Source organism: Mus caroli, unplaced genomic scaffold, assembly GCF_978045245.1.
Source record: "Mus caroli unplaced genomic scaffold, Mus_caroli_1 scaffold_8, whole genome shotgun sequence".
NCBI lineage: Eukaryota > Metazoa > Chordata > Mammalia > Rodentia > Muridae > Mus > Mus caroli.
In genome coordinates, this window is record NW_028227263.1 from 33089145 (window position 1) to 33110564 (window position 21420).

Below are 21420 nucleotides of genomic sequence, written 5' to 3' on the forward strand. Positions count from 1 at the left end.
TAAGGACTCCCAACGGTGGTGCTGAATGAGTCACGTTTTCTATCATATTCATGGAAGTGCTCAATTTTAATCCTGTAAACCTGAATAGAACATAGAAGTGTCTGGGCTCACAGACTAACATTCAAAGTTTGCACACCACAAGCCACACAACTGCAATCTAGGCCTCCTTATTAGGAGACATTATCAGGCAAGTCATGGCCCAAATGGCCCCTCGGGGAAGCAGCTAATCCACTGGGGAAAAGGGGCAATTTTGGAAACAAAACCGAAAAATGTGTCTAAAGCACCTTCTACACCAATTCACATTCAAACAAAACGCTCATTATAAGAAATCTTATCATCATTAAAACCCACTACTGTTTAATTTAAAAGTAGTGAACGTGGTTTCTCGAATTATCTTATGCTTTCTTATTAACTTGGATAAACAATCCCATTTCCTATCTTTAACAATGACTGTCATACTTGATTCAAGGACCATTGAGGCTTAAAACACAGCTTGTGTTTTTCATAGTTCATATCTGTTTTCTGTACTACAGACAGTTTTTACTTATCTTCCAGTAGCCTCAAAAACCAAATTATATATACTAATATACACCTTTTAAAATTTGACATGCATGCATATATAGATAGACCGACTGATAGATATAAATACCAATTTTTTTTTCCGGAACAGGTTGTTTCTTTTTCTTTTTTTTTTTTTTTTTTTGACACAGGGTTTCTCTGTATAGCCCTGGCTGTCTTGGAACTCACTTTGTAGACCAGGCTGGCCTCGAACTCAGAAATCCGCCTGCCTCTGCCTCCCGAGTGCTGGGATTAAAGGCGTGCGCCACCACGCCCGGCTTGGTTTTTTTTTTTTTTTTTTTTCTTTTTCTGTGTAACCCTGGCTGTCCTGGAACTCATGCTGTAGATCAGGCTGACCTTGAATTCAGAGATCTGCCTGTCTCTGCCTTACCACCAGGCGCAGCTAAGCATGCCTATATTGGGTGGGAGAGATGGTTCAGTGGTTAAGAAAACTGGCTGCTTCTCTTCCAGGATCCTGAGTTCAATTCCCAGCAACAACATTGGTGATTCATAACTATCTGTAGTGGGATCTAATGCCCTTTTCTGGTGTTTCTGAAGACAGCTAAAGTGTACTCATATAAGTAAAATAAATAAATCTTAAAAAAAAAGCATGCTTATATTTTTTAAAGTAGTAAGAAGGGGGACACAGGGTGCTGATCCTTTAATGCTAGCATTGGGTCAGAAGCAGTCCCAATCTCTGTGAGTGTGAGACCAGCCTGTGTTACAAAATGTAAAAATAAAACCTGCCTCCAAAAAGGAAAGGGAGTTGGGGAGAATTTTACATTGGTAATAGGTAATAGGCTGTTCAAATTATTATATCTATTTTTCTTCTGTGTACACAGTGTCCAAGAGACCAATGAACAACCTCTGGTGTGGTCCCTCAAAGCTTACCCTGTTTTGTTAATTATTTTAATGACGTTTTGTTCATGCACTCATTTATTTGGTGAGGACAGTACCTGGGGGCAGAGCAGAGAACAACTTTTGAGAGTTGCCTCTTTCCCTTTCTACTCTGCCAGTCTCAGGAATTGAGCTCAGGATATCAAGCTTGGCAGTTTCTACCTACTGAGCTATCCTGCTGGCTTCATCCAGTATTTGGGGGCAAGGTTTGCCTGAATATTCCCTAAGTACTGGCTAGTCAGCCTGCCCCAGGAATCCATCTGTGTCTTTCTCTCTGACACTGGGATCACGGATGCATGTCCCCACACGTGGTGTTTTATGTGGGTTCTGGGCATCAGATTCAAGCCCTCATGCTTGCACAGCAAGGACTTCACTGAGCCATCTCTGCAGCCAGAGGTTCTCAGGGGTTAGCTGTAGTGTGTGAGCAGTCCAAACTCACAACAAACAACTTGTCTCCTCCACGACATTAAAAGCCACCAGTCTCTCCAGCACAGTTCTTACTACTGTGAATACATCAGAGAAATCCTTCAAGTACTGGGTACCTCGGAAGTTCACTGAAACAGGAACAAATTTCCCAAAATTCTAGCTTACAAACTTCAATTTTATCTTGTGCAGTAGATAATGTGTGTGTCCTTCCAGGTCATGATGAGCCAGCTCACTGTGTCCATTTCCAACATGTGCTCTAGGTCCCAGGTGTGTTCAAATGCACAAAGGACCTGTTGGATTGACTTGTGCTTTCTAAATGCTGGGTGTGTTTTGGGAGCAGAGCCTTGGCCTTGGGCCCTACTGTGTCACTCCTTCCCCACTGCTGCTGCTATATCGCCAGTCTGAGTATCAGCAGGGTGCAGATCAGGGCACACCTCAGTATTCAGTATTCAAAGGAGTATATGGTTTTGATCTTATCAGTCTATTAAAGGCTACTGAGGAAGAGCTGGCAGCAGAGCTCTACTGGTAGAATGCATGCTTAGCTCAGTATACATGGAGCCCTGGTTGCATTTCCAGCACCTAACAGGCAGGTGTGGTAGCACATACCTACAATTCCAGCAGAAGAATAAAGAATAAAGGCAGAAGAATCAGAAGTTCAGGGTCATCGTTGGCTACACAGGCAGTTCCAGATCAGGCTGGGATAAGGGAGAATTTGCTGAATGAGTGCAAACAAGCAAGCAGGATTCTGAAGAACCAATCAGTGCTGATCTTATAACGAATCCCTGAGCATCTTTACAAACAGCCATCAGCTTAGAAAGCGGCTGGTGCAACTTCCTCAGGCTGCCCTGTATCAATGAGATCATATCCATCCACATTTCAGTGCTGATGGCACAGTCAGGGTAACCTAGTCACCACAGAGGGATGGAAAAGCTGAATAGATTTAATATGCAAATTCCTCAAAGGAATTTAACACATTTTTTTTTTCTTTAACCTACCCATTTGTTTTCACATTGGCTAGGTTTTTTGGTTTTTTGTTTGCTTGTTTTGTTTTGTTTTTCCCTCTAGGGTGTCACAAATATGGAGACACATGCTTGGTGTCACAAATATGGAGACCCTTAGGGTGACAAACCCTGTGACCCACAGGGAGCTAAGCTGCCTGGACACAGGGAGGTGTTCTGAAGTTGACAGATCTGATTTCAAGCACCAGGTCCCCAGCCTCAAGCAGTTGGTGCACGGCTGTGACCAGGTCTGCCTTTTTAGCTGGATATGAGACAAATTCCACTTACAGCATGAAATCTATGTAAAGCACTCAGCCCACCCCTAACACACAGCAGGCATTCAATAAATGGAAGCCACTCTGTGAATAAGGTCCCCTGGGGGCAGCCAGAGTCCAGAGGAGAGCGGAACACATGTTCCAATAATTATGACCCAGCAAGAGAAGTGATTAACCACAAAATGGAACGGGGTAAGGGAAAAAAAAAAAATCAATGGCCTGCTTCAGTAAGGAAGGTGCTGAGACAGGAAGGCGCTGGCTTGGTGACAGCAGAGGAAAAGAAAATGGTATCTGGATCAGTACACAGAACAGAAGTCTGAGGGCCTGCACGACCCAGGAGGATAGCATGTCACTGGGAACCCTGACTGGCACACTGAAGGACATAAATCTTGAAGCTTCTTCTCATAGACTGGGGACTCACCAACTCTCAATCCTAACTGCCTGTTGCCCATGCTCCCCACACAGTCCTCACACTCATCTATACCTGAACAGAAAACAGAGCTGCTGGCCCACACTTGGCCACTGGGAGCAAAGGGACACAGAGTGTCTTCCGGAGGTGACAGCGTATCAGCCAGCCCAGGCACCAGGGACAATTCAAGTGGCCCAAGTCCTGTGCAAGCAGGAACCGATTGTCTTTCTTTCCCCTTTGGTTGTGTGCGGGTGGGAGGACATCCACAGATGTGGTTCCTCAGGAGCATGGGGATCCTCTCAATGGAGAGAGCATGGTTCCTCTCAATGGCATGGGGATCATGAAGCAGGCTGCTCTGGCTGTCCAGTGAAGCGCAGAGACCCTCCTGTCTGGGTCCCCAGCACTACGTGACAGGCACGTGCATGCTCCACACCTGTCTATCCGACATGAGTGTGGGAGACCATACTCAGATCTATGCTGCTTGGCTAACACTGTACAGCGGAGCCATCTTCCCAGACCAGGAAAGAAGCGGCTACTGGAGAAGTCAGTGTGTAGTCTCTCTGACACTTAGAAAATCTTGAGGCACACACCTCTCCCTTCTTCCTGACCCCAGGCCCTGTGCTCCAGTGATAGTCACAGTCACTTGGTGTATGGAGTGAAAAGCAGCAGAAAGGGGACAGGCATTGTCTCAAGCTTCACATTGTGACTCCAGCCACCTGTGAGTCACCACGTGAGGGACCCTGGGACCTGCCTACCCAGTCAGTATGGAACCAGCCACAGCTGGCTACACTGCACCTCCTCCCAGGAAGCAGGGAAGCGTGGTCTACTCACCCAGAATTTGACGAGGAAGAAGGCATTTTGAGGGCCCTTTCCAAACAGCTCCTTCAAGCCACCTTTCTTTTCAGGAAATTTGTCATATATCTGACGAATGTCCACAGATTCAAGCAACGGGTCACTGTAAGAATGGTTGGCATGCCCGATGTGCACGAAGAGGTGTTTGTTGTACTGCAAGAAACCATCGGAGATATTCCTATTATAAACATTTCCATAGAGTAGGGACTTGCCTGTGTGAACTGGAGAAGGAGTGGGGATCTTGAAATTTCATCTCTGAAAAGAGACACATGCTTACAGAGAAAAGTCATTCGAGCGCAGAGGAAAACAACTGCTGTCTACCCACCGTCTCCAGACAACGGGAGTCTCCCAAACGCCTAAGGAAAGCCTCTCAGCGTGTCAACTACCAAACCAAGAAACAATCCTACTATCCAGTTCATCTGGCTCACCCTTTACATCTCTTTACCCACAGCATAAACCACCTATAAATACAGACGTAGCAGCATCACCCACAAGGCCCCTTTAGCCCCAGCTTTCCAAGTAAGGAGTGTGGGCACAGCAGTCTGGTAGACGGTACTCACTGCCAGCAAAAATGAGAGTCCTGAGACTCTGGGTCAGCAGCCATCTTAGGAACCCATATGAAACTTGTGTGTGAACACAGTTGAATGCAAAGTTAGGGCCATGAATATAGAATCTCCAAAGCCAAACAGGGACAGTAAGAAAAAAGCAGAGGTCAACTGGGAACCAAGAAAATCATTTACTCACAAAGAACACTCTTTCTTCCCTTGCTTTGCTCTCTAAGGTTTTCTATAAGGTTTGTTTGTTGTTTGGGATGAACTGTGTTGGCACCACATCTGGCTTAAGACCTTGTACAGGAAATACAAAGGCACGTGTCCTGACCCTCAATTACTTAGACCTTGCCAGTGCCTAGACCCCACTCTCACTACACTGGGATCTCTGAGAATTGAGACCAGGCGCAGGCCATTGTTAAAGTTCCTTGATCAGGTCAATGTTCAGCTGAGCATGAAGCTACTGTCTGGACTCTTGATACCTGACACTTTGGGCTTGCATTTCCCACCTAATGGCACAGCCCAGGGACATCCAGGAGAGCAGGGGCTCTCTCCAGGAAAATTCAGGGAATCACAGGGGATATTACATCTCCAGTTCTTCACACAGCAGAGCCCCTCTCCACCCATTAAACAAGGTTTAAGCCAATAGTTTACCAACTAGGACCCTGAGTTAGACTATGACAGCAATAATCAAATTGTTCAATGCTTGGCAAATGTTCCTACATCACTGCCCACTGGTAAAGAATGCACAGTCCAGATTCAGCCATTTCAAGGACAAACCCTAGGCCCAGTGATGTTATCTGTGGCAGTGGCCTTGCCTCCTTAGTGTCCTATAAGTGGTAGCAATGATGGAATGGCTCTCACAGGGTTGTCAGCAGGTTGAAATGACACCACAGATCCTAGAGCCAATGAAAAGCAAGCACTCAAAATAAAACTCTGAGCCGGGCGGGCGTGGTGGCGCATGCCTTTAATCCCAGCACTTGGGAGGCAGAGGCAGGAGGATTTCTGAGTTCGAGGCCAGCCTGGTCTACAGAGTGAGTTCCAGGACAGCCAGGGCTACACAGAGAAACCCTGTCTCGAAAAACCAAAAAAACAAAATAAAACAAATAATAATAATAATAATAATAAAAACTCTGGAGATTCACAGTGAATACTTCCATCCTAAAAGAACTGCCACAAAGGAAGTGTTTTAGGGTCACGAATAACTCAAGTTTCCTTAACTGGACTAGCTATAAACTCTAGAAAATACACCCTGAGGGAGTGCTGACTGCTATCCAAGAGAACAACTCTGGTCATGACACTGAGAAGGAGAAGAATGTGTGTCTCATCTGATGCCAGCATCCCATACACAGGATGGCTGGGTGGATAAAACGTCCCTGCACAGCAGTTGTCGCCAAGAGGTCAAGAAGGTGAACAGAAGGGAAAACTTTAGGGCATTCCAATGGTGGCCAAGAAGGTAGAGCATTCTGTGGAACTCTGTCCTTTGAACCTAAAAGTCATTACTATCTTCGTGAGGGCAGCTGGGATTGCCTCTTGGAGACCTTCAAGGTCCCTCATGGGAGGAGGGAGTGAGGGAAGGTCGTCAGACCCTTGAGAGCTAGGAGCTCTTTCTTACTCTGTGTGTATTTTTGCCTGAGCTGCACATTGCCTTGGGGAGTCTCAGAGCGCCCCTTTCCTCTCCCCGGCACGTGGATGGTTAAATGGCGGGGAGGGTTTAAGGAGGGTTGGATAATCAACCGCACCACTACACTGCAAGCAACCCCTCACTCACACTCTCTGAGTGAGCCCAGTGGATTCAGGGGTTCCCCTAAGCTAGACTTGAACGACATCTTGACTGATTTGTTGTTGATACCTAATCTGGGGTCAAGAGATGTTTTCACCGCCCTCAAATGAGTTCATACAACAAGTTGAGAGCCATGGTGCCGACCAAGCATAACGAAGGAGACCTCTGAGCTTCCTGTGCACACTGGCAGTGCAGAGCCGGTACAACAAAAGAGTTTCAAGACAAGGAGGCCACAATCATAGGCAGGTGACACCTGGCATAAAGCCTGCCAGACACAGAGCAGTCAATAAACAGGCCACTAAGACCACTAGTGGTCTGGGCCTGGACTGTCACTCTACCCTGGAGTGGGAAAAAATATCCACCACTCAAGAGGAGCTAGAAGCAAGCAAAAGGTATGCAGCAGGTTTAAATGCTGGAGTTGGGCCCTTCTGAATCAGATGGTCCAGGGAAACCTAACCTCTTGCCTGTGCAGAAGGAAGGAAGGAAGGAAGGAAGGAAAGAAGGAAGGAAGGAAGGAAGGAAGGAAGGAAGGAAGGAAGGAAGGAAGGAAGGAAGGAAGGAAGGACGGACCAGGTCTTGTGTCTCCGGGCTGTTGTGAGCCATATCTTTCCTATGCATGAACTCAGGTCCTCCCTGCTGCAGTAGACTTCATATTCTCCTTACAGAGGAGGAAAAGGAGCTCAGAGTTACACACTGTTGTCTGAGGTCACACACTCAGAAACAGGTCTGAAGTTAAGAATGAAACTTGGGCCTGTGAAAGGCACGCTTTGTTCTGCACAGACCCCACCACTATCTCCTGGAAGAACCACCTAGGCCCTTCCCAGTGTGCAGCCAACTGCTCCCGAGAGCTGAATGAGGAGAAAAGCTGAAGTGCACCTCCCATGTCTGTGAAATTAAATTAGAATTCTACATCAAGTCATAAGTGCAGTGGACCGAGTCTTCAAAGCTTTCTATTTTGAGGCTGTGACCTCTATGCCTGAGGGGCTGAAAGGGACAGAGAAGCTGGAGCTGTCTCTCCAAGGCTGGAGACTTGAAACCAAACCCCAGCCAGGGCTGTCTGTAGGCTTTAATGCTGCCAAGGGGTGACTCTATTTCTAAGAATACAAAGGACTGGAGAAGGTGTCCTGGAGACCACAGCACGGAACAAACAGACCTCGCTCTCCCCTTAACCCAACCTGGGCAGGTCAGGAGTCCTGACTGCAAACCCAAAGGGCAAAATGAGGAGAGCAACCTGGTGTGCTTGAGTCCATGTTGAAACGAAATCAAACTTCTAAAGAACGCTGGATGGGGCTGTAAGTCCGTCCCTTCCGCCTGCTTTCCTGGTAAAAATGGACCCCCCACTAGTTGCCTGCTTCCTGGGAAAACAAAAAATAAAAAACAAAAAACCAAAGGGTGGTGCTCTCCCCAAAAGTGGCACAGACATCCAAAAGGCAGGGCGGGGAAGCACTTTCTAAAGAAGGCAGCTGCCAAGTGACCTGTGCCAACGCCCAGGACTATGTATGATCCTTCAGAACTCAACCTCTTCACTTGAAAATAGTACTGTGTAAAAAAATGGGAGCTGCATAAAGGTGGAAGGAAAGAATTAACTGCACAAAGCTCTCCTCTGACCTCTACATGCATGCCCCAGCTCACGCCAACCAACACTCACACACAAACCACAAATACAGAGAATTCAAAGAATAAAGTTTCACAGGCACTTAACAGCTATAAAGAGTCACCCAATCCCAGCACTTGGGAAGCAGAGGCAGGTGGATTTCTGAGTTAGAGGCCAGTCTGGTCTACAAAGTGAGTTCCAGGACAGCGAGGGCTACACAGAGAAATCCTGTCTTGAAAAACCTAAAAAAAAGTCACCCAAGGAGCTGGAGAGATGGCTCAGCGGTTAAGAGCACTGGCCTTTCTTCCAGAGGTCCTGAGTTCAATTCCCAGCAACCACATGGTGGCTCATCTGTAACGTGATCTGTTGCCCTTTTCTAACGTGCAGGTGTACATGCAGACAGAGCATAAAAAAAGAAAAAAGCCACCCAAATATCAAGGACGACAGAAATGGTACCCACTCTGCATTTTCTCTGTAGATTTTAGTAGAACAACCAACGTGCCTATCACCTAACGTCCACCAGGCACTGAGCTAGGAACACTTAATCCATAAGCAAACACTACAAACTGCTTTTCTTCACAGGCTCTGCAAAAGCAGAGTACCTACATAGCAGCTCGCCGTCATCGGCAATTCTAGTTCAAGGGATCCAGCCTCCTGGGGCGCTTCTGGCCTCCACGTGGACCAGGCATGCAAAAACACTTCCACACATAAAACAAAAATATATCTACAAACAAACAAAACAAACAAACAAAAACCCTCCCACATATCTTCCATGAATTGTAGTGTCTTTCATTAACAAGGAGTACGTGTGCAGAATCCTCCCAGAGAATGTGAATGGTTTTATAAACCTGAGCCATATGAATCAGGTTAGCCATTTACATGAGAGCAGAGTCCACATTCAGATGCAGGAGGCTTCAGAAAACTGACTGTCCCGGAAGGTTTTTAGTAGATACGGGATACATTTCTAAGGATCAAAGAGAAAGGGCCTATCCCAGAAGAACCTGGGAGGAACTGGGTCAATAAGGCTGTGAGCTGTGGACTCCCAGAGAGATTGTGACAAGAAAAATGGTTCTGAGAGATTTCTCTATTGGAACATCCAGAGAAAGTTCTGGAGTTGTACTACAAGTGGGGTGTCTGTGTGCATGTGGAACCCCTAGGAAGATACACTTGTGTAAAAAAATAAAAAGCAAACAAAAACAAACAAACAAACTAGACAGATAAAAAAATAGAGGCAATCACATTGAGAGCAGTTTATAAAGAAGAAAATAGTGCTCACAAATCATACAGCGGTATTAAAAATAAAACCAGTTTGTAATGTAAATGCCAAGTGAGAATTAAACTCAAAATACTGACAAGCTATACTGAGGAGTTAGGACAGCAGAGTGGAAGCTGGAACTTTAAATTTAGCACGTGCTAAGTGTGGAATTAAATCCTATTCTCCCATAGTAAGAGGCCAGTGAGTGTTTTCTAAAAAGAAAAAAAAATTAAAACAAACAAACAAACAAACAAAAGTGATCAAAGGCCAAGAGAAGGCTCTGTGGGTAAAAAAGCACCGGCATTAAAAGTCTGAAGGGCTGAGTTCCATCACACAATGGAAGGAGAAAACTGATCCCCGAAAGTTGCAAGCCATGGCATATACACATACACACACACACACACACACACACACACACACACACACACACACACACACACAGTGGTAACAAATTACATCTAAAAAAATACAAGGGCTGGTGAGATGGCTCAGTGGGTAAGAGCATCCGACTGCTCTTCCGAAGGTCCAGAGTTCAAATCCCAGCAACCACATGGTGGCTCACAACCATCCGCAACGAGATCTGGCGCCCTCTTCTGGAGTGTCTGAAGACAGCTACAGTGTACTTACATATAATAAATAAATAAATCTTTAAAAAAAAAAAAGATTAAAAAAATACAAAGAAGTGATTGCAAGGGCTGTACATAACTGTCACTAATAAACGGGATAGGGAGGTAAGGGACACAGGGTAACATATGGCTCTTTTCCTTACGGGCCATGTGGCTCAATTTGCCTTAGCTTAAATAAATAGTCCATGCAAAGCTACTGTGGAACATGGCGGGTGGCGTGAGGAAGGAAAAAGAAAACATGTAAGGAAATAAAAGTATGATTTTCAGGATGTCTACTACGGCTGACGACAAGCCCCTGGGCTGCAAAGAAGCATGGGTCACGCTGTAAAACTCTCCTGTGGCTTAAGACAGCTTACAGCAGTTGGGGTAACCATGTACATGGGAGACTCCCAAAACAGGCAGAATCTCTTGGGATCTGGAGTTTCTCAGCTCCTCTTTCTACCACCATGACCCTAGTCTGTCGTCACTGTCACTACGAGCCTGAAAGGTTGAATGAAAATCCTGAGAGTCACAGACAGGAGGTGCTGGAGGGGTCGACAGTCCTCGCTGAAGCAAGGTTTCTGTCTTCCCAGTCCCTGTTCCATTTGATCTTCACTGCCTATGGAAACCATAGAGGAATGAAGAGACCTGGACCCTGGAGTTGGTTGAGTTCTCAGTCTGGATTTGCAGCTGATTCCATCCACTTTCTAGAAACTTCTCGGCTGGGGCTTTCAGCCTCTCTACCCCAGCTGCCTCCATTCTAAAGCAGTGCCTTCCCTGCATGAGAATCCAGTGATTGGTGAAAGAATGCACAGAAACTACATCATCAACTGGGCCTGTCCAAGAGTCTGTCATGAATACTCTTTATTCCATGACTGTAAAAGTCCCCGACTTGAGGAGAGACCATTGGTGCACTCCCTCAAACAGCTACGAAATGGAAAGAAAGGCTTAAAACAGAACTGCAGGGCGGGAAGTGCCAGGCTCATCAGGGTGATTCCCACTGTCATGAGGTTATTTACCGGCACTACTGGAGCTGAGGTGGGTTCATGACCAGGCTTCTGATTTCCCTTAGGATAGCAGACTCTAACCCAGGAGGCTCCTTTTGAGGAAGCATAAAAGGCCTGTCCTCTAAAATGAGATGGAGCCGCCAGGGATGTACCCAGTTTGAGACAGTAGATTTCAATGGCTAGCAGGGCTTCAAGGTTTTCCTTTCTCTCCCCAACCCTTTTTCTTTCCTCAATAGGACTGATGATCTATCTTATTTAGGGAATTCCGATGTGACCGCTTCATTTTTGAAAGAAGAGAGGCAGGGAAGGAGGAAGGGGTGAGGGGAGAGGGGGGGAGGGGAGGGGAGGGGAGGGGAGGGGAGGGGAGGACGAGGACGAGGAGGAGGAGAGAAAAACTACAAATAAGCCTCTGTGCCCTGAGATAGAGCTGAGAGCTGCACTACAGCAAACTACCTGAAGGTGGCGATATTTTCCTAAACTTCTCCCAAAAATTTCAAGTATTTGAAGAACTTAGTAAAACCTTGAAAAATGACTGCTGTCAAATAATACCAAGAGAAAAATTATAATCCACTTAGGAATTTAAAGAAACCAAGACAAATAATTCATGTCGAAGGATACTAATGTCTAAGCTGAATCAAAGAGAGGACAAATCACCTGCCTTTGCTTCCTGTCACGATCCAGCCTGGACTGTCTGAACCTGAGGGTTCAGGGTGGCCTGGGCAGCCTTTGATGGCGGGAGTGGGTGTGGAGTCAAGCCAAGAGTGGCTTGCAGATTCAGTCAGGAGAGCATGGGGACTGCATGGGTCTTTCTGCGGCTGCCAGAGAGAAGGTGAACCAGTTTCCTCCAGAGCTTAAACCCAACAAGCTGCTTGATCCCTTGTAGTTTCAGGATGTTATACCAGGATGCCTCCTTCCTGCTTCCTCTTTCCACCCAGTGCAGCCGAAGAGATACCATGGCTGAATGAAGGGTAGGCACTGGGATGGCAAGCGGGAGGGAAGCTGACCCGCCAAGAAAAGCAGATGGAGCCTGGCTGGGTCTCTGTGAAATGTCTATAAAACCAGCATTTCCAGATGCTTTCGATTGCCTCTTCCCCAAGGGCTAATGAAGAAAGAGGGTGAGTTCCCAGACCAGCTCAGAGAATATAAACCACCCGGCGGACAGGCTGCAGCCATGGGAAGCTGTGTGCTGCTGTGGGACAACTTAGCATCCTTCACCGTGGCAAGAGCTGAGGGGTCGCACCACGTCTGGCCATCCTGGCCATCAAACCAAGCGGCAGCACCCTCCAAGCCCTAGAGGGTCAGATGTGCTATGGGATGAAGTATTCTAAGTGTCAGGGATGCTAAGAATGCATAGGTAGGAACCTTCTAGGTATGAGCTGTGCGACCTGGTCTGTGTGCCATCTGCACACAAAAATGACACATGTGGCTGGGTCTTCTCCAGGGGTCAATGTGAAGGTCAAGTGAAAGAGACAGTTGCAACAGAATCTGAAAGGGATCCGAGCAGATGGCTACACCCCTCAATGAGACAAGGTAAGTGCTCTAACACGCCCTGCATAGCCTGAGGCCTGGAACCTTCAGCTGACTCAGTACCCATCCTCAACCCTACACCCTCCTCACACAAAGGCTCCTACAGGCTGATTTCCTTTTACTTGTTCGGATGACATTTCCTGAACCAACCAACGTCAGAACTGAGGTCTGACAGAGGAATTTAACTGGATCTGGGAATTTAAGCTTTTGAAAGGAGCTATAAAGATAAGAAAATTAAATCATCTTTGGGCCTATGTTGGCCCGATTGCTTTACTGGAAGGACTCAGGTTATCTGATGGTACTTCTGTGGAACATCAGTAAGAGCTGGGTCAAAGGCCGCAGTCTCCTGAGAGGACTTGGGCTCCCTTAGGCAAGGACAAATGACTCACACCAGCCCAGGATCCCCAGCTCCAGACTCCAGCCACGGAGAAACGAGGATTAGAATGCAGGCTCTGCAGGATCCCTAGCCTGGGCACCCTGCAGCAGTTCTCCCATCTATAGAGCTCAAGAGCCTGAACTCTCCCCCCACCCCTATCCCCCACAGGCCGATCTGTGAACCGTCCATCTTCTCACTGAAAGGAGCTATGTGGGAGGGCACTGTCCACTTAGAGATCTCCCTAGATATTAGTAACTTACTCCTTAGATTTTCCCTGAAATGCCTCAAGCCATTGGCTTTTTAAACAGCCCATCCTTCCATCCATGTGTGAACTGCTTCAAGGTCTCCAAGGCTGGGTCCTAACAGCAATGCCAGTGTCTTGTTTAGTTTGAGGCTGACAGGAAACTGCGTTAGGAGCTTCCTCTCCTCCTCGATACTCTTCTGCATTCCATCAGCATGCTCACCCGTTCCAGGTACCTGCTTCCTCTTGCAGGCTAATCCTCAAGGTTTTGTCCTCACTACCTACCATCTGGTCCTATTTCCCGTGATAGCATTTTAAGACCAGTTCAAAACACATTTTGGCATCGTTCAAGACAGCACCAAATTGTAATTAAGATAGCTGCTCAGAGACCCTACATCAAAGCCGGGAAACAGGCTCACACTGTTGATAAGTCAAGGAATCCTATCTTTGTATGCAATACAGACGCCATTAAAGCGAGGAGGAAGAGTTCAGGGAAGGACATTCTTTGTTCCTCTGGCTTCACAGAGCGCTCAGCTGCAAACTGGGGTCACTCAGCCTTTCTCCTGGAGGGCTCACATTTTCGGGGCACAATGCCTAGCACAGTGCTGATGGTGTGGCTAAGGAAGGCTGGTGTACCGTGCAGGCACACAAAGGCAAACTCAGGGCAGCAACCCTGCTCAAGGGTGCTCCAGTGACATATCAGAGAGCTGGACCATGTGTCATCTCCTCGCCAGTGTCCCCTTCTCTATTATGGCTGTCATCTGAGCAACCCTGCACATTCTCTTTACCTGCTCTCAGTGCCTGGTCATTCTGGCACTTGGACCACAGTGGACAGGAAACATGGAGCCTGGCACGGAGGAAGACTGACAGGGAGGGGTTATGCTGGGTGGTGAACAGAGGGGCAACGCTCAACTAAAGGGAACTTCCTTGTCCCAGGAGTGAGACGGGGCAGGGACTGAGGAACTACCCAGGCTTTAACAGGCACACACAGGACACCACGCACAGCGTCCGACTATGACATTTTGTATATGCAAGGAAGCAACTGCCAAACACTCCCTCCAGACACCAGTCCTGATTCCAGGACTGGCCCTTTAAATCAGCCTGCACCTTGTGGGAGCTTGCACTTCTTTTGTTTTGTTTTGTTTTGTTTGTTTGTTTGTTTGTTTTTTCAAGACAGGGTTTCTCTGTATAGCCCTGGTTTGTTTGTTTGTTTGTTTGTTTGTTTTTTCAAGACAGGGTTTCTCTGTATAGCCCTGGCTGTCCTGGAATTCAACTCTGTAGACCAGGCTGGCCTTGAACTCAGAAATCCGCCTGCCTCTGCCTCCCAAGTGCTGGGATTAAAGGTGTGCATCACCACGCCCAGCTCTAGCTTGTACTTCTTTAAGCCCCTTGATGCACAACACTGAAACCATGTAGAAAGTGTAATTTCAAGCATTCTCAATCATTTCTAAAACAGTCTTTGTTTTTTTAGGTTCTTCCTTCTTTCTTCACCCTCTGCTGTTTTTCTCTCAGTCTCTAGTGGAGCCAAAGGTAACAGAGGGACTGCCTTGCTGGTTTTCTACCAACACAAACAACCACCAACTTGAGGAAGTGCTGCCATCTGCTGTACATGGGCCCCGGCGCCAGCAGGGGGCGTGCACCCACCCATTATTCTTCCATTAGAACCTCACAGCCTTGGGCCATGAACACAGGCGACTCCTCAGACATAAATGGACCAGACAGCCTTTTGGTCACAGTCTCAGGACTCAGAGTCATCTGATCTGGATATGAATCCCATTTTGAGTATCAGCTGGCAGTCTAACATTAGACAAACGACTTCATAAGGATTAAATAAGTTAACATATAGTTTTGGCACATAGGAAAGTTTTAAGAGACACTGGTCATAACTGCTAATGAAACTAGCACTGTCCGTATGACAGGGACAAAATTGAGAAGTCCTCAGGGATGATAACAGTGTTGTGTGGTGAGCCAGCGGGGTTTCAAACAAGGCTGGCACTGACTGTGCAGCCCTGTACCAGGGAGGCAGGCTAGGTCCCATGCTCTTAGGCAACTAAGCAATCATAGTACAGAAGACCAGGGTTCAAAGCTGCCTATGAGACAGAATCCCCTTCAAGCCTCTTATCCAGGAAGAGTGACCTATTTCAGTGTGGAGCTACAGATTAAACCAATTCGCCATCACTGTGCCTGGCTGCTTTGTTTCTTTTTTTGCTCTAGTGAGAACAGTAGTTCTACTGAGAATATTCTTTAAGATTTATTTTATTTCAATTATGTATATGCACGTGTATCTGTCTCTGTGTAGGGTTGTATACATGAGCATAGGTGCCTATAGACCCCTGGTGAGCTGCCTGATACGGTGGCTGTGAACTGAACATCAGTCCTCTGCAAGAGCAGAAAATATTCTTTTTTCTTTTTCTTTTTTTTTTTTTGTTTTTCGAGACAGGGTTTCTCTGTGTAGCCCTGGCTGTCCTGGAACTCACTCTGTAGACCAGGCTGGCCTCGAATTTAGAAATCTGCCTGCCTCTGCCTCGCAAGTGTTGGGATTAAAGGCATGTGCCACCACTGCCCGGACAGAAAATATTCTTAAGCTCAGAGCCAACTCCTGAGCCTGTACTAAGAGTACATTATCACTTGTGATTGAAATGAGCCAACAGTGCTGGAGAGAAGTAGAAGAAATACACCTGCAAGTTGACATGGAGTAAGGACCTAGAGACTCCAACTGCAACATTTAATTTAGTTATGGTCCTTGAAACCGGCCACTTTGCTGGGCTCCTTATCAAATGAATGTGTCTAATGGTTTCATGTTAAATTTTAACTATTTCCAAAAGTTTCTGAAATATACCAATGGGGAATTTTAAATGACCTTAATGTGTCTATCTTAGAATCAAAGTGCAATGAAATGAATGCCACAGAAGTCACACAAAGTCTCAAGAACCGAAGAAATCATCCACGTGTTTCAAATTTTTCAGCCTGATCTTAATTCTGAAGCAGCACTCGGGCCTATCGGGGTCAGCACAGAGCGTTTGCTGAGTGAGGTCACTGCAAGGACCGGTGTGCGTCAGATGCTGGTGGATGCTTTACATAACTTGGATAATTCCCTTTCACTTCAACGAGTCAACTACCACTTTTCTCCTCCAGTACACAGAGCATACTTTGGGCCCTCATGCTTCCATTAAAATGAAAGATACACAATTTTCAGCCTCTACTCACGCAACTCGGGGTGGCTTATGGATCCACAGAATGGCAGTAAACTCCTGGTCCTCCTGTCTCTACCTCCCAAATGCTGGCACACACCATCATGCTTAGGTTACATGATGCTGGCAAGCAAACCCAAGGCTCCAAGCATGCTAGGCAAGCACTTTACCAACTGCCCCTGCCCCTATACACTCATCTGTATACATTTAACTGAGAAATGGATGTGAGAAGGAAGGAGAGACTGGGGAACACAAAATTATGGTTTGAGTTGGTGAAATCCGAAATGACTGAACATCGTACCCCAAGTCAGAAACATCAAGATACATTAGAAAGTGTTTTCATTGTCTGAAACTATACTGCCTCGGTGCTGAGGTGTCGTGGGTGGAACCCAGGGCTGTGCATGTACATACTCAATAAGCCTTCTCCAACTAAGCTACATGTCTAGCGTTGAAGGTAGACATTTTAAACTAAAGATCAAGCAACTTTTATTTGTAAAGATTTTAGTTTTCATCATGTGCATTTGTCTTTCTCATGTGTATGAGTCTTTCAGTGCACATGCCTTTGATGGCCAGAAGAGGGTGGGGGAGTTGTAGACGGGTGAGTTCTCTGCAGGAGCAGAAGAGCAAGCAACTTTCAACTGTGAGGGAAGAGAGTTATTTTACACCGGCACGTAGTAGGCCCTGGCAGACTATGTCTAGTTGGCCTTCAGTGTACTTCCTTTTTATTCAGTTTGGGAACTCAGTCTATGGGACGGTGCCAGCTACATTTCCCTAACAGTGAAGTATAAAACCACTTAAAGGTGCGTCATCTCTGATTTAAAATGAAGGGGAGGGTGTGTGCAGGCTCTAAGGGAATTCAGCACCTGAAGTTTCTGGAATGTTCCAGCCACATGGAAGAACTGTGGTCAAGAAATCCGATGTGTGTTAATCGGGCACAGGGAGAGAGCCTGGCTCATCTAAGCCTATGGAGGACCACGCGGGCGGTTCAGAGGTCCTTCAGCATGGGTGTGATGAGAGGACACTTCAGGTGAAATGCAGTCCAGTCCTTCTGTTTGCCACCTATACACCTTAAGTCACCCAATGTGCCTGGCCTGCTTCCTCCTCTGCAAAGTGAGGAAATCTGAAGCTATCTGAAGAGGACAGAGTGATGGGCTTGATGGCAAAGCGCTCTGAAACAAACACAAGACACAGGAGGAAGACCAGGCCAGCCTCCAAGCAGAAACAACAAGCAGGTGACCCATGTCATCACCCGTATGGACTATCAGCCCAGCAGGGTTCTTCCTGGATGACACCTGTCACTGGAGATGAGCATACCTGGCAGCTACGTCCTTGCTCGGGTCTCAAGAGCTTCAGTTTCTGGTATCCACTTTACTCCATCACAGCCCTGGCTTCTGACAGCCCTCAGAGTGATGAGTGTATATCAGAGGCCCCCACATGAACTCTTGGTAGACTTGTTAACATGTGGTACAGTGCCTCTGCCTTGGGCACCTCTGCACCCAACCAAGCAGAAGCTTGGAAGGTCACCTCGGATGCTCAGCATAAGAGTGAACAGTATGCTCACTTATGTCAAACTGTGTGCTCACCTCTGTGTGCCTTCCTCTTTGCCCTCTCCTACATTCTCTCTCATAGGGCCTCACTAGATAGCCTGGGCTGTCCTAGAACTCACTATGTAGACCAGGCTAGCCTCAAACTCACAGACATCTACCTGCCTCTGTGTGTGCCACCATGCCCAGCCTCTGATTCTTTCTCTTGATAACAGATGACAGCAAGACCCCCACATCTAACATGTCCTCGGAGAGGTCAGTTCTGGGAGATACAGAGTGTGGAGAAAGGAGTTGGTGAGGATCCCAAACACTAACTCATGATTGTTTTCATTGCTGCCTGGGGCTCACCCACACACAGATGCAACCCTCACACTCACAGCCAAGGAGTGGGCGCGAACAAAGGGTACAGACTTAGGGGGGGGCGAGGAAGAAAGGAGGCTCACATATGCATGGGATGATGTGTACAAGAGGGAGTGGGCGGGGAAGGAAAAGAAGAAAATGACAAATAGAGTCCAGATGCCTGTGTTTCTGGTATTTACAACATGACAAGGCACTGCAGTCTACAGTAGCTATCAAAGCACCAACATTACTTCTGAAGAAGATAATTGCTTTTTTGACTTTTTTTTGGGGGGGAGGGGGATGTTGCACTAGAAATGCCAGATAATATGATGACTGGCTGTTAAGCCTTTAGCTTTTTAAGATGGACTTTAACCTAGCAGACATAACTATATGACTAAAGAAGTTACTAGTTCAGGGTCCTCATTTATCTCTCAGAGTCCAGACACTTTATACCCCATCAGCCATACAAGAAGGCTCAATAAGTACTCCCTGTTGTTAAATTTTATGAAATACAAGCCTGGTGAAGGCCTGCCCTCCAGCCAAGGTACTCCCTGGAGCTTGTGGTCCACATGGCAATAAACACCCACCTCTCCTACCTGAAGCTATGAGAAGATACCTGCCTACAGCATCCTTCTTCCTGGGTGAGGTAGCATGGCCTGGTGGCTCCACATGTTTTTACACAGGACATTTCACACAGGTGTAAGGGAAGGGACCAGTAAGGGAGAGACCACAGGGTGAAGACGTGAGCAGGCACAGAAGCACTTCCTGTCAGCCACACCCCTCTGTGCATACTCACCGAGTCTGGGTCTCTCTGCTGTTCAAGGAAAGCCGAGAATTCCACCAGGCGAAGCTTGGTTGTGCCAATGGATCGGCCCTGCCAGGCAGGAACTGAGGGGGCTGGGGCTGACGTAGGCTCAAACCCTGAAATAACAATTGTCACCTTTACAGACCTCCAGACCTCAATGGGGCAGAATTCTGAACACAGAGGACCTCAAAGGGAAATCCTTCCACTGGTGGCACTCAGGCTAGGGCTTCTGCGGACAGTGACAGCTAAGCAGACTGCATGAAACTCATCCTGAAGCCAGCTTCCAGTAGGGTTAAAGAGCTGTGGCAGAGGACACTGGGTTGATTAAAGTCTGTTGTTGTCTTGACTAAACTTAGAATCACCATGGTAAACTATCTACGAGGTTTAACTGAAGCAGAGGAAAGACCCTCCTTAAGTGTGCATAGCACTACCCCACAGCTCCAGTCCTGAACAACATAAAAAAGAAGAAGAGAGCCGGGCGGTGGTGGCGCACGCCTTTAATCCCAGTACTTGGGAGGCAGAGGCAGGTGAATTTCTGAGTTTGAGGCCAGCCTAGTCTACAGAGTGAGTTCCAGGCCAGCCAGGGCTACACAGAGAAACCCTGTCTCGAACCCCCCCCCACCCCAAAAAAAAGATGATGAGAGCTGCATATCAATATTCCCTCTCTGCTTCCTGCCAGTGGACATAATAGTACTGTTTACACTCCTCCCTCCATGACGTCACTGCCAAGACAGGCTATACTATACCCTCAAACTACACAAACCATTTCTCTCTTCAATTGCTTGCATAGATATTTTGCCACAGCAACTGATACTGTGTTACAGGGTCTAGCTGGGGAGCAAGCTGAGAATGGCAGAAACCTCTAGGGAAACGTTTGTTTGTGAAAGCATGCCGTGAAGCCAGGACCCACAGTGCTGTCTCTATTGGCTCACCAACACTATACAACATTCCCTCAGGGCGCTTCACAGAAACACAGGGCACTGTGGAATGTGTATTTGACTAGGGGCCCTGAAAGGGTAGATCCAGGATTATACACTCTCTCAAGATGTTCAGCTGAGCGCACAATTTGGGTGTCTGGGCCCAGGAGAAGGGGAATCAGATGGGTCACCTAGATTCAGTTTCTGCTATGAGCTTGCATGTAAGCCCTCTCCTACAGGAGGGAAGCCACAGGGAACTGAACTTCACTACCTAAGAAAGCGTAAGTGATCTGAGTCTGACTGGATGGCATGATTTGGTAGCTAAGGATGATCGTGACCGCAACAACTTCCCCTTGTGGGAAGTGGGGCCCAGCGTCTTCAAGTGAAAGTGGTCGGGCTTCCTGTTTCCTGACAGTCCCACAGAAGGAGCTCTTGGAAGAAAGGGGTGTTTTAAAATGTATTCTTGGGCCGGTGAGATGGCACCAACTGCTCTTCCAAAGGTCCTGAGTTCAAAGCCACCACATGGTGGCTCACAACCATCCATAACAAAAATCTGATGCCCTCTTCTGGAGTGTTTAAAGACAGCTACAGTGTACACACACATGATAGATAGATAGATAGATAGATAGATAGATAGATAGATAGATAGATAGATAGATATCTTTAAAATTTATTCTTATTTACTTACTTTTATCATCTAGGTGCTTTGCCTGCATATATGTATGTGCACCGTGTGTGTGCCTAATGCTTGCAGGTAAGAAAAGAACACTGATTACATCCCCTGGAACTGGATTAAGAAATGTGTGTAAGCCACCATGAGGGTACTGGGAACAAACCCAGGTCTTCTACAATGGCAATCGCTGCTCTTGACCCCTGAGCTGTCTCTCTAGGCCCCAGAGAAAGAACTCTTGAATTAAGAGACACAGGGCCTGGTGGGAGATGCCTGGGTCTTTTCTCAGCTTCAAAGATGACCCACCCTTAGGGAAAAGAAGAGAGGCAGCTGGTGGCTAAGACCTATATCACTGCACGGGGACAAAAGAGGCCAGGCTGCCCTCACCTACTCCTCATCCAAGAAGCAGGGAGACTCACCTGGAATGGGGGCTGTGACTGCTGGCTGGATGGGGTAGGCCTGCTGCACAAAGGGCTTGACGCTGGGGAAAAATGGTTGACATGTCAAAATTACGGATGCAGTAGTGGCTACTGCCCAGGCCTGGCTCTGGCCTGCAGTAGGATTCTCCCCATCATCCCACCTGCCTGGATCCCTGCCTGCAGT

General features: G+C 47.1%; 1 protein-coding gene across 6 annotated transcripts in view; it reads right to left on the minus strand.

Moving 5' to 3' along the window:
• Nucleotides 1–21420, minus strand: part of Tead1 (TEA domain transcription factor 1) — a 227672-nt gene that overhangs the window by 23648 nt on the left and 182604 nt on the right. For all 6 annotated transcript variants that reach the window (XM_021166757.3, XM_029479285.2, XM_029479282.2 and 3 more), the window contains 3 exons: nucleotides 21237–21298; nucleotides 19222–19346; nucleotides 4395–4568 (listed from right to left, as the gene is read on the minus strand). In XM_021166757.3, coding sequence (XP_021022416.1) covers nucleotides 4395–4568; nucleotides 19222–19346; nucleotides 21237–21298 — 361 coding nt within the window. The remainder of the gene's footprint in view (nucleotides 1–4394; nucleotides 4569–19221; nucleotides 19347–21236; nucleotides 21299–21420) is intronic.